Raw genomic sequence first — 13,159 nt, forward strand, 5'->3', positions numbered from 1 at the left:
AAAGAGAGAAAGCTGTCAGGACCATGGGTTCATGGCGTTCTCCCTAGCTTATCATTAGGGCATAGACTAAAGAACTATGTCATCCTCATTCCCCTTATTTATTTTGTCCCTGTTCTTAGTGTCTCGTTTTTGCTTTAAACGCAGCATAGTAGTTAATTCCTAAAGCAGGCAATTCCATGCAGCATAACTGGGTAGACAAAAAAACAAAAATAATCCATTCTTTGGGGGACATTCAAGGGAGGAAAATAATGAAATGTCACCACTGGCCTGACTTTGTATGAAGGATATAGCTCAATTTCCAATGACGTGGCCACCGCCCGTGCACCATGCAGCTTCTAGACCTCACCACATCTCTTAACTCAACTAGGCTATTCTAGCTTCTTTGTTATGTTACAGAGGTGTGTGTCCATGTATTTTTCTGTCCTGAAAGCAGAGGCTGGGGAAAAAAGTGTGATAAAACCCAGTCCTACATTTTCTATGGCAGGAGAAGGAACCCAGTAAACACAAACAGCAGAGCACTTCCTTTTGTTGACAACCTTACGATCTCCCCTTAATGCATTGTTTAGAATAGCAATTACGTGTCATTTCCCATTATCCTACACACAAAACCACCGCCACGCAGCCGTCGCTCTTTCTTCCAAAAACCCGATCACGGAGAATCTAGAAAGGATTCTCGTGCTGGTAAGACATGTCAAGACGGACAGCCCGGAGCCCAAGAGGTCTGTTTATGTACAGAACAGGTGTGTGGCCGGGCAGCTGGGGCGAAATCGCCCCTCCACCTTCTCCCTTCTGCCTTCCCAGCTCCCCTCCCTCCCTTGCAGCGGTTCCCTCTGGGCTGGGAGGGAAAGCAGCTTTGGAAGAACCTTCTTTTTCATCCCATTTCCTCCTGCCAGAGAAGACTGGCTCGCTTTCAAGACTGCAAGCATTTGACCACGGCACACAGCAGTGAGCATGTCAACCAGTTTTATTCCCATCCCTTGCTAGGGAATCGCAAAGCCAAGGACACACTGGTGATTTCCCTGGTTTTATAGCTCTCTAACTCCCCCCAGGCCTGCAACACATTTTTGGTGCTAGTGTTCACAGTGTCCTGGCATCTGCAGTGTGGGAAACCCGAACTGAGAGCCAACAGCCCCAGAGCTTCTCCCTATTAAAATGTGCAATTGGATTTCACATGCGTGTTTCAAACACCATTCAAGGCATGATTTACAGGCTACTGTCTAGCCCCACAGCTGTTTTTTCATCCCCCAGACTTAGTCGTTTCTAGGAATCCACCATTAGCTCCCTAGCGAATAGTCCTCCCAATTTCAACCTCTTCAGTCATTCCTGGGCATCCAAAGCTACACAAGACCTATGGGAAGGACTCGAGAAAATGTTTATTAAACAAAAAAACTATGATTCTTTCCACGGAATTATTCACTCATGAGAACAGCCCATGTGATGCCTTCTTTCTGTTTACCTACCTTCTAATGAAGCTTTCTGTCCCCCCATCAAATTAAACCAATCACTGCTGACCCACTGATAAAGGTTATTTATATACATTAAAACCAGCGCAAGTCCAATGACCTCTGCGTGGGCCTCACTAGTTGCCACCCAGGGCTGAGTCCTTTCGATAGAAGGGAAAAGAAAACACTTCTACATATTGCAAATTATCTTCCTGTAGCTGACTAAAGACAAACCCTCTGTGTTCCATAGAGAGTCAACATCCTACTATCGTGTTTCCGCGACCACCCACCCCAAGGTCCCAACGTCGTCTCACTTTCAAGACTCTGAAATCACTCCTGAAAAGCTTAGAACTCAGGCTTAAGGTTATGTTTGGTTCAAACCCAGGCTGACAGTGTCTTCTCAATATTTGGTTTTAAGCTGTCAGAGGACCAGGATGGTACTGTGTTTGTATAGGATTCTTCTGTACAGAGCACCGTCCTCGGCACAGTATGGACACAGGTGGAATGAGTGGTCCAGAGGAGTCCCCTGCCCTGTGACTGAGGCCCACCGTTCATGGGAGGAGAGCAAAGGAAAAAGAAAAAAAGGTCTGACATGGGGAGAAATGTCCCAGGAAGAGCCCTTGCTGGAAATGGCGTGCGGATGCATCGATTTCACCCAAATGGCTCTGCAGGTGTAGCTTCCCATTTAAGAAGAAAGCAATTAATTAAAAATCATATGAATAAAGATGTTATAATCCACATCAAATGACATTTTGCCTTTTGCTGCTCTATACCCATCTTTTCCAATGAACAGCATCTCAAGGTGCAAAAAGAAGACCCTGTCCCCTTCTGCATAGGCTCCCTGCCCCACCCCGTCCTCTCGGCTCGGAGACTCGAAGTCTTCCCAGAAAACAACAAAGCACACCTGGCTTCCTCCCACACTTTGAACTACTACACAACAGTCGAGGAGATCCACTTTGTTACAAGCCACAGTCAAAATAACAAGCCTTTCTTGTTGAGTCAAAGTCCTCTAGGACAAGAATACCGGTAAGTAAGGAGCTCTTGTGTTTTGCATAGTGTCTGACCGCTGGAAAGGCAAGGCCACCAAGTTCCCTAACTCAGTAAAGGCAGCTTTAGCCTCGGGACTCGCCTTCCCTTCTCCTCCCACAGCTGTCTCTTTGCAGACCTCATGAAGGAAGATTACTCATTTACTCTTTGGATAATCTGATAATCAGGCCATGTTGACATGCTGAGCTGTCAAATCTTCAGGTTACCTGAAGAGGCTCTCTTTTTAAACCCTTACATTAAAAATAACCCCAAATTCACACTTGTTATCAATGGCCCCCAAGGCCAAAACTGCAAAGGATGAGAATCACAGCAGTAAAATGACCACTTATTTATTCAATACCCATTATGTGTCAGACGTTGTGTAGGGCATTTAACACGGGTGCCTTTTCTCTTTACTCTCTCCAGATAGCTGGTGGAGATAGTATCGTCGTCCAAGCCTACATGAGCGTGGAAGCCACGACTGCCCGGGAAAATACAACTGGCATCGAGAGAAGTCAGACTCAAAGCCAATCCTCTGTTGCCAAGAGCCCATGAAGTTTCCTTCCAGTCCACTAAGCTCCTCCTGAGAACAGAACAGTAGACCTCAGGAACAGTGTGTTCCCAGGCTGGGAAGAACTTGAGCTGGTAGGAGATGTCTGGTGACTGTAGGGGCAGAAAAGGGAGCAGCTCTGGGATTTTCCAGACCCCTGAGAATCTGTACGCTTCCTTCTGTCCTAAGCACCTGATTTCTGCAATCCCCCAGAGGCAAGCTGAGCAGTTAAAACACTTCTGCTTCTTGGCGTGGTCAAAACAATAAGCTGTCCTTTGGCTCACGATGTCACACCTGCCACTTCTGCACAACTGGGGGACACTGCCAGCGAGGAGACCCCTCTGAGGAGACCCCTCCATGGCTCCCTGCATTTCTGAAGCTCCAAATCTCAGCAGTTAAACCCTCTTCTCAGCTGCCGCTTCCTCGTCAACCTTTGGCTACCAGAAATCATGACACGACCCCTACACTGCAACAGGATCAGAGAGACTTGCCCCCCACCCCCCTTCCATCTCCTCCTCTGAATTCTGTGTGGCGTGGTATGCCCCCGCCAGACTCTTCATGCCACATGTTTTTTTGTTTTTCAGGCTTTTTTTTTTGTTTTTTTAAGAACAACACAGACTATAAATAACTAAGTAAACAAAGAAATAAACCTGCCTGGTACCCTATCTACGCTCCTGCTCACAACCACACGGGAGACTCCAACACTAGTCCATGCACACGGAGTCCTCTTTCCATGAGCGACGCTCACATGATCACGTCCAGAGAGACATTTCGGCCGCAGCACCAGACAGTCCCCAAGGGCCCCTCACCCTCCCACTCCAATGTCTATAGCATTTCACCTTTCCACATTTCTTCCTTCACTTGAACCGTCATGGTTTTGTATTAGATTTCCCTCTGGGAAGAATGACTGGCAATGACCCCGCTCCACCCTGGGTGGTGAGCTAGCACTCGCAAGCCCCTCATTACCATTAGAGTCTTCTACTTCTTCGGCCGGGGTAGCTTTCTGGGAGGAGTGGTGCGCGTGGGAGGAGAGCAGACTGACAATTCGTGGCCTGGGGAGGGTCAGGGCTTTTCCGTGGACCTTGAGGGAGTGTTCCTTCAACTGGCTGATTGTCATGGTGGAAAATGAGCACCAAGAACACTTGTAGGCATGTTCACCTGGAAGAAGATGGCGGTAAGGGGCAGAACAGGAAAGGAGGGAAGGGGGTAAGGTGGGGTAGAAAACAAAATGGCACAGTTAATTCACACAAGAGATGAAGTACAGTTAATTCACGCAAGAGATGCGACTTCTGAAGTTTCAGGGTCTAAGAAGCCTCACAGACCAGCTACCCACCCCTTCCCACAACCACAATCCTCCTCTGGGACTGAAACTCTTCCATGAGCTCCAGAATCAGGTGACCCGGTCCCTTTTCATTTCATGCTCTACTTACAGGGACAAACCCATGCATGGATTCCCCAACAGGGAGTGAAACTGAATGTCTACGATCCCTCCTTCAGAAAAGGTTGGTCTCTCATTCTCTCTCCCTCTCTCTCTCCACTAGAAATGACCACGTCGGCTTTCATTCAAGGATGCTTTTTATCATCTGCACAATATAATATGCTTAATTCTTACTTCAAGGACCTATCAGTGGCTTTCCAAGCACAGGGTAACTAAGTGCAAACTCTATTGTGCTATTTTCATTCTCTGCGTCTTTGCTGACTAGTCACCTCCTTGATTCCACACATTCTAGTTTGTTTTTTCTGGACCACTTCACAAACCTCAGCATAAAACCCCATGCCCCTATCTAATCAATAATGCAGAGAAATGGGTAAAAGTCAGTCATTTTTTTTTTTAAACTAAGAGATAGTTGTATATGTATAAGCATGTGTGTATCTCCAATATTCTTTGATAAACAGGACATTTCCTACTTTTATTTTAATTATTTTTATACCATGGAAACACAGTGACCAAATGAGAGTATGGTTCACCTTTGCCCAAAGTCAGCTTTTAAATTAAGTGCATTTTAAAAAGCCAAGCTGTGAAATGGACATGCTTATGTTGTGGGACAAACACTGGTTTGATCGACTCAGAAAGCAATTTTGCTTTTCCTAACAAAAGGATGTGAATCCTCATGCTTGCAGCTCAGTTATCTGCACCGCTCCAACCTGATACTAAAAAAATATCCTTTAACATACAGGGTTTCCAGTCATAAGGAAATGATTAAATAAACAAGTACCAGCTTCTTGATGAATGATAATTCATTAAAATAAATTCTTAAATAATATAAAAAAACAGAAAATAAAATAGTGATCTTCAGAAAAACAAATAGAAAGGCACGATATATATTTTTGACTCACTTATAATCACAACTGTTAAAAATAATTATAGAGGCCATGGTTGAAAGGAAGTGTTATCAAACGTGAACAACAGTGGTCTTTAGAGAATAAGATTATGGGGTGACTGACTCTTATTTCTTCTTTCATTTCCAAATTTCCCCTAACGAGCAGGTTTTTTTTGTTTTTTGTTTTTTGTTAATTTCTTTTTAAGGCGAAATTTTAAAACCAGAGGTGGGGAAAGAGGAGGAAATAGAGGGGGAAAAAAGAGCAGAAAGGCCCTTCGGCAAGGAAAGTTTCGTGGGCCAAACTGTGAGGGCGACCTCTGGACAGAGCCGCGGAGCAGGAATGAGAAGGTAAACCTTTTTGTTTGCTCTGACCCAGCTGAGATGGGTTGTTCCCCCCCAACCTTGAAAATGACTCAATGTCTTCATATGCCAGGTGAGCGCAGGAACCCAGACTCTGCACTCAGCCTCCGCGTTGCCACTGATGACTCCCAGAGCACATATTTCCAAGAAAGCCTTGAAGAGAACCTTGAGTGACGCAACACACTACAGCCCAAGATGGAAGAGAAGTTCAAAGTCAGACGACCCGGGCCAGAACCTCAGTCAGTCCCCAGCTATTATCTAGGAGTCTGGATAATGCCTGGTTGTCAACAGTGGTAACTATTACTATAATAAATATGGATATATAGAATATAATTTCCCATATAACATAGAAATACACATGTCAATATATATAATCATTGTATAGAATACCACGGCCCTTCTTACTCCATTTTTAAATTTTTTAATGCACGTCTGGCTGCATGAAGCTGGTTAGGTAGTGGCAAGTAGCACAACATGAGAGAAAATTCAAATCCAGATTATTTGATTTGTCTATGTGACTTTTACCCTTTAAAATAAAATAATCCACCTAGCATGGACAAGATGACACAAGTGTTTTGGAAAACGCACTGGCTTGTTGCAAGCCAAGCTGCTCTCAAGTGGCTGAACGCCACGCCACAGACACCAAGGTTCCCAGGTGTTCAGAGAAACAAATTCTAGCATTCCCCCTCTCTTTATGGATGCTTCCTTCTCGCCAACCAGTGAGCACAGAAGGACCATGTGCGTAGTCACCTCACTGCCCTGGAGTCTCCAGGCAGCCTCTGGTACTTTCTTAAAGTCCTTCGCACAGGGCCAGATCATTTACCCAACTCCTCTTGCTAACAGTGCTTTGGCCAAGGTGGAGATCTGTGAGAAAGACTCCCCAGGATGCTGTCCCAGCTGAAGAATTTACAATATGCACACATGTCACAAAAGAGCGGTCTGAACCCTGAAGCCTCTTACTCCATAGCTTCAGTAGACTTTTCCCAAAAGTATAAAAATACGAACAGAAGTCTAGAACCAGTCTCCCCATCCCATCCGTGCCCAGTGGGGCTAGGAACAGCTGGATGGCTTCAGGAGTTTTATTCCATGAGGCCAGTTTGACAGGACCCAACACCAGGAAAGTTGGTCAAAACCTCGGAGAGGGACCCTAAACTAAGGGTGTATGTGCAGTCTGGCTTCCGGGTGTGGCTGAGAACACCACGGAGAGGCCCCTAGACCCCTCTCCAGCACCTTCCCTGCACCACACCTCTTTCCTCTCCTGGCTGAGCTCTCCTGTGCTACCAGCAGGCATCTTCCATCAGATGCAAAAAAGAGAGGCCATCAGCTTCTTGTCAGCGATAAGGACGCAGGCTGTTCTTCTGAAGTCGAATTCTTAGTGAGTGGGTTATATGGCCTTGAACAGGTCACTACATTTTTATATCCTCCTCTGATGCTGAGGGGGACACCACCACCTACCCTTTAGGACTGCCATGAGGATTAATGAGTGGGATGGATAGAACATGCTTAGTGCAAGCCTGGCGGGTGAGGGACTGTTCCTGACAGAAGCATGAGGAGATGGAACAAAAGAGTAACAGAGACCAGCACAGCTTCTGGACACTCAGGACCCAAGTCATTTCTTATCTCTTGTAAGGAAATGTATTTAAGGGTATCTCATGAGACATCTTGCATGTCTTAGGGACTCTGTCCCTTTGAACTTCTTCAAGATTATACTTTCATTTTAGTTGGGAATTATCTTCAGTAGATGCTAACAGTTCATGCATTTCCATTAGAAAGGCCAGGTAGGTAATTTAGAAATTCCTATAAGAAACCAACCAAACAAACAAAAACCAGGGGTGCCTGGGTGGCTCAGTTGTTAAGCATCTGCCTTCAGCTCAGGTCATGATCCCAGGGTCCTGGGATCAAGTCCCGCATCGGGCTCCCCGCTCAGCAGAAAGCCTGCTTCTGCCTCTCCCACTCTCCTTGCTTGTGTTCCCTCTCTCGCTGTGTCTCTTTCTGGCAAATACATAAATAAAATCTTTAAACAACAACAACAACAGAAACAAAGCCTGTTAGCAGCACATCTCAACTATGTCTTGGGTGACATGGGCTTGGTCACCCTTGGCTTATTTTGGCTTCAGGTTATTCTATAATTTTTCTTTATGTTTCTTCATTAGATTAAAATAGAAATAAATAACCAACCAAGTCAAGAATAACTTCTTCTCATGTGCGGGATAAGGGACTTCGACTTTCGCTCAGGGAAGACCATAGGATTTCAAAACCAGAGGACTCCTGCATCAGGAAGGCCAACTCACCAGCGTGAGCCTTGAGTATATGTGTTTTCAGCCGGCTGTTATAGGAGGACTTGAAGGAGCAGAGTTTGCACCGGAATGGTTTATGGTGTCCGTGGTGGGTTTGCATATGGCGATCCAAGCTTGATGGAGAAGAAAAATAGAGAGAGAAACAGGACAGGATTAACAATTACATACATTTTTCTCCCTGCCCTTTTCCAGCAATCCCACTTCTAAGCTGCTCAAAGTCATTTTGCTCAACAATGGTGCTTACCCAAACCAAAAACAACAATGACAAAAATGACAAGAGTGGTCATGCCTACTTGAAAGGGAGGGGCTCAAGGAAAGAAGATATCAAGAGCCTTTTTGGATTGAGATACCGGGCAGTGGGAACATTTTCCCTTCCCGGGAAGCATGTATAATCGGAAGAGGGCATTCAAAGAGAAAAGATGAAATACCAGGGAATGCAAGTTTTCTGCCAAGGTGGGGAGGAATGCCTATCAAATAGTTCCTTAACTTATTAAAAAAAAAAAAAAAAAAAGAATTAGAGAAATTTTGCATTTAGAAAGGGCTTTCTTTTTAAATCTCAACTCTGCATTCATGGTGAACACTCAGGAGGGGAAGGGAAGTTCCAAGGTAGCTGAGCTACTTGCAATGGGCTGTCATGTCTCCAACATCTTTGTAAATATGGAGGCAACTGGAAGGTAGGTTTCAAAGAAGTCTTGTGATCCAAAGGCCACTTATCCCTTCTGATAAACACTACCATGTTTGCTGTACCTCAGTCTTCCAGAGCAACTTATAAAGAAGTTATTAAATTATGGTGAACTCCCGGTATTTCATAATAATTACTAGTCTAGAAAATAATAAATCCCCCAAACAAGGTGTGGGAAGGTGTTTTAATTTGTATCGGTACCCCAGAGAACTAGATTCCATTCTAAATGACTCATCTGGGAATGGTGTTGCTTACCATTTAAACAAACAATGTTCTGAGCTCCAAAGCTGCGCTTTCAATCACTTCCTGACATCTCCCTCTGGGTGTCCTTCAGCTTTCTTAAACTCAACCAGCCCTTAAACAAAACCATCAGTACCCCCCACCACCCCCACCACCTCCAAACAGCCGCTCTTTCTCCTTTCCTTGCTTCTACAAAGGACACCACCATTCTCAGTCAACCAGACGGAACACCTGGGTGTCATCTGTCCTCTACTTTGTCTCTCATCCCTCATCCCCTATATTATAGTCAATTTTTCCAAATCATTAAGATCCTACTTCTTTCAACCATTCCCAAAGTTCCATTCTAACTTCCCGGATTACCTACTATTACTGCCTCCTAATTGGTTCATCCCAACTTTTTTTTTTTTTTTTTTTTTGGTCAACTCAAGAGCATGAGCTATGGAGTGAGACCGCCTGGGTTCAAATCCCAGCTATTGTTTATAAACCGAATGGCCTGGGCAAGTTACATAAACCTCCTCACCTTTCTAATCCACAAATAGGAGACACAGTGGGACCGTACCTCACAGGGCTGACTTAAGAATAAAATGAGATAATACTTGAAGGCGCTTAGCGTACTGCCTGACACATAGTAGGTCTTAATAAATGTCAGCAATTATGATGACTCTACTCATTTCAGAGTCTTCCTTTTGCTGGTAATATAAATTAAAAAGTCTTAATTCTGCATTCAAAGACTCCAAATATGGTCTCTATTCAAGTCTTACTCTATCCTCCCCTATTCTTTTACCTATACCTTAAAGATTAGTCAGACTAGACTACCAGCCGGGCACCCACCAGCCTCATGCTCTATTCCACGGGCTTATGCTCTCATCCCTTCCACCATGTTGTACGCCCATTCCAAACTATACAAGTCCTGTCTTCGACTTTTTTTTTTTTTTAAGATTTTATTTATTTATTTGACAGACAGAGATCACAAGTAGGCAGAGAAGCAGGCAGAGAGAGAGGGGGAAGCAGGTCCCTGCTGTGCAGGGAGCCTGATGCAGGGCTCTACCCCAGGACCCTGGGATCATGACCTGAGTGGAAGGCAGAGGCTTAACTCACTGAGCCACCCAGGCGCCCCCTGTCTTCCGACTTTAAGATCTGACTCAAATGCTCCCTACTCCATAAAACCTTCTCAATTCTTCCATAGTGGGTGTCACATTACCCTTCTCTGAAATTTCATAGCATTTTACTGATACCATTTTTGAAAGATATGTGCCTTATTTTGCCTCATTTGTGTGCTTGCTTTATTTATAACTCCCCTAGCCCCTAAACTCCCTCAGCTCCCTGACCATGGCCTCTTCATCTTTATATGCCCCTCATATCCCGCAAGTCCCCAGCATACTGCCTAGCACAGAGGGTATCCATTTATTCAGTAGGGATCTGCCGAGCCTCTACTGGGTGTCAGAAAGCAGGACAGATGCTGGGGAATACATACTTCTTAAACCGATGAAAACTACACAAGCTTTACATCGGCACACAGATCTGACAACAAAGATGAGACATTAGGCTCTGTAGAATTCAGGATCTGTAACCCATCCTACCCTCTGGACAAGCATTGCCTCCTTCCGGCTTTCAACAACTATCCAGCACTTTATCTTTTTAAGAAGCAACCAACCCAACATTTACTTTCAATCATCCTAAAGATAAACAGCATGATAGTCTTCCAATCGGTCACCTCCATCCAAGATGGTGGCACACATTTAGTCTTCCAATCGGTCACCTCCATCCAAGATGGTGGCACACATTACTCATCGCGTATCCCTCTCAGACAGTTCAGAGAAAGGCAATAAAAGGTGGTTTCTTCTCGGAACCATCCCCCTTCCCATCACCCCCAAATGCCAGTCACAATACTCCAAATCCATGACTCCAAAGCTGTGATGGGCCTCAGGCCTCTCCTTTGCCTCAACCTCCCTTTACTTCAAAAGCACCTGTTGGCATCAGGAACCTCCTTACTTTTCAAGGTCTTTTTAAGAAACATCTCAAGCAATGGTTCTTTGGTCACAACAGGGAATGAAATAGTCCTAATTTTACCTCCACAGACCTTCAATTTCCTAAATGGAACTTTACATCCTCAAATGACGATGAGGTTCTGGATGAATGTTTGACGGATAACACCAGTAAATTCCTCTACTTTCTAGTCTTTTGTAAATCAGAGCAAGGCCTCCAAAATAGCCACTTGTGAAAAAGACCTGTATTTGCCATGTCTAATGTTAAGTAATCTGGGGCTCTTAGCCCCATTTGACAGATGGGGTGACTGAGGCTCAAGGTAACCTAAGCAGCAAGTGAAAGCCCTCAGTGGGGCTCTTGGACGCCTCCACCCACCCCCCACCTCACTACCCCCCAACCCCAGCTCCAGCTCAGCTGCCTCCCGCTAGGACACCTCCCTCTTCCCCACCTGCGGGCACGCAACAGCACTTACTTGTGCCTGAAAGCAGAAACAAAGGAGCAATACTGGCAGCTGTACTTGTCCTCGCGGGTAAACATGGCCAGGGCCAGATGGCTCCTCTCATGAGAACGCAGCCCCTGCATGGACATCAGGACTCTGTCACATTGACTACAATGGTATCCCCCCGGCCGGGTTTCATCCTCCAACATTCCATCAAGCAAGCAGTGTTCACCATCCACCCGGTCCACCAGGGTGCCACTGGCATCTTTGGCGACTTCCAATCCATCCAGGAACAAGTGGGAAGGGTCTTCGGCCTCCTGCTAAGAGAACCACACACACACACATGCCCCACCAACAAAATAAATATCCATCATCATCGTCTTCAGCACTCCTCCGCTCCCTTCATTCTCCCAAAGTCATCAGCATCTTCAGTTCAAGCTTCCTCCCCTGCCTCTCCAGCTCCCCCTAGAGGGAGGGCAAACCCGCCTGCCATGCAGCGGTGGTGATGTGAAGGCAACATGTCCCGGCACAGGCTGCCACTGCCTGAGAGAGAGAGGCTCCCCCACTGTGAAGACCATTCATTCACTTTGCTCCCATCTTAGAAAGAAAATTCAAACTGCCATCCCACCTGAACTCACACAAAGCAGGGTTAGGGTTATGGCTCAGAGAAAAGAAAGGAAGGAAGAGGAAAACACAGCAGAGAGGTTTGGGCATCTAGGAGCCAGCGTGGGCCATCCTCGGGAAATGAAGGAAAGGGAAGGACCCTGCCCTTTGCCACCCATGCTCCTCCCCCCACCCTGCGTACGGTGACTTTACCCACTGAATGGGAGGCTGCTGTATGATCGACTGAAAAACTTAAGGAGGAGCCTGAGTTTAAGACACCCGTCTTTGGAGGTGACTCCTTGGGTTACTGATTACACATGAAGAACTGCTCTGTCTCCCTCGAGTGACTCCAGGAAACAAGCCTGAGACACAATGTGGTGGCACGGAAGAGGCTGACTGCCGCGCCCCCAGGGGCCACTGTTCTGCTGGGAGCCAGAAGGGCTTCTGTCTTCAGCGAAGGAAAGCAGAGACTTTATGTCCATGTTATATGGGCAAAAACAGGACACCAGATGGAGAAAGGCCAATAACGAAAACATATTTACGTATCTAGAGAGAAATAGCCAAGCCCCGAACTAATTAACTTCTCTGCTCAAAAATCAGTGCTTAGCTATATCCTGGAAGGCAGGTCCCCGAAACTGTGGCTACTCTCAGGATTATGACGTCCAAAACAGGCAGCGTAATTGAAGTTGGGGCAGGGAGGGAAGACACTGGTCAGCGACATATGGGTAAAAAGAGGATAAAGGAGCCAAATTAGGGCAAGGGGTTCTTGGGGCCTACTGTGACTCGAAGGCCCATAGTTTTAGATTTCATGTGTCTCACGCTCCTCAGAGGACCCAGGATAAGAAGTAAAAGATTCTCCTGGGCTCTCTAAACCGTCAGCAGGATGAGAACAGTAAGAAGTCAGGCAGTGGGAGGAGCAGAAGATGATGGGAACAGGACCCACTTGATTCCTCTCAAGAGCTCGGGCAACTTGGAAGAGCGTAACACCTAATGGCACTACATGCAGAACAGAAGGGCGACCCAAAGCCTCCTGTCCCGAGAGGCCCGGATCTTCCGTTTCCACCAAACTATCCGCGTGGAAGGGAACCAGATCGAAACGCGACCGGGTGGAGACACGAAAGATGAAGAGGGTCCAACCTGCAAAAAAATCAAAACAAGCCAGACCGATCCAAGCGCAGCTCAGGAATGCCCACATCCTGGGACGCCCTTTCCT

The 13,159-nt window shown here is 46.0% G+C and overlaps 1 protein-coding gene across 13 annotated transcripts in view; it reads right to left on the minus strand.

Annotated features, from left to right (window-relative positions):
- Window positions 1–13,159, minus strand: part of ZNF462 (zinc finger protein 462) — a 144,877-nt gene that overhangs the window by 62,300 nt on the left and 69,418 nt on the right. For 7 of the 13 annotated variants that reach the window (XR_004277365.1, XM_032307101.1, XM_032307104.1 and 4 more), the window contains 3 exons: window positions 11,377–11,663; window positions 7,991–8,109; window positions 3,985–4,176 (listed from right to left, as the gene is read on the minus strand). Coding sequence is in view for 11 of the 13 variants with exons in the window: in XM_032307101.1 (XP_032162992.1) it covers window positions 3,985–4,176; window positions 7,991–8,109; window positions 11,377–11,663 (598 nt within the window). In the remaining 2 variants the exon portion in view is untranslated. The other 6 variants (XR_004277366.1, XM_032307109.1, XM_032307113.1 and 3 more) reach the window with 2 other exon arrangements.

This window comes from Mustela erminea, chromosome 12 (genome assembly GCF_009829155.1).
Source record: "Mustela erminea isolate mMusErm1 chromosome 12, mMusErm1.Pri, whole genome shotgun sequence".
Lineage (NCBI taxonomy): Eukaryota > Metazoa > Chordata > Mammalia > Carnivora > Mustelidae > Mustela > Mustela erminea.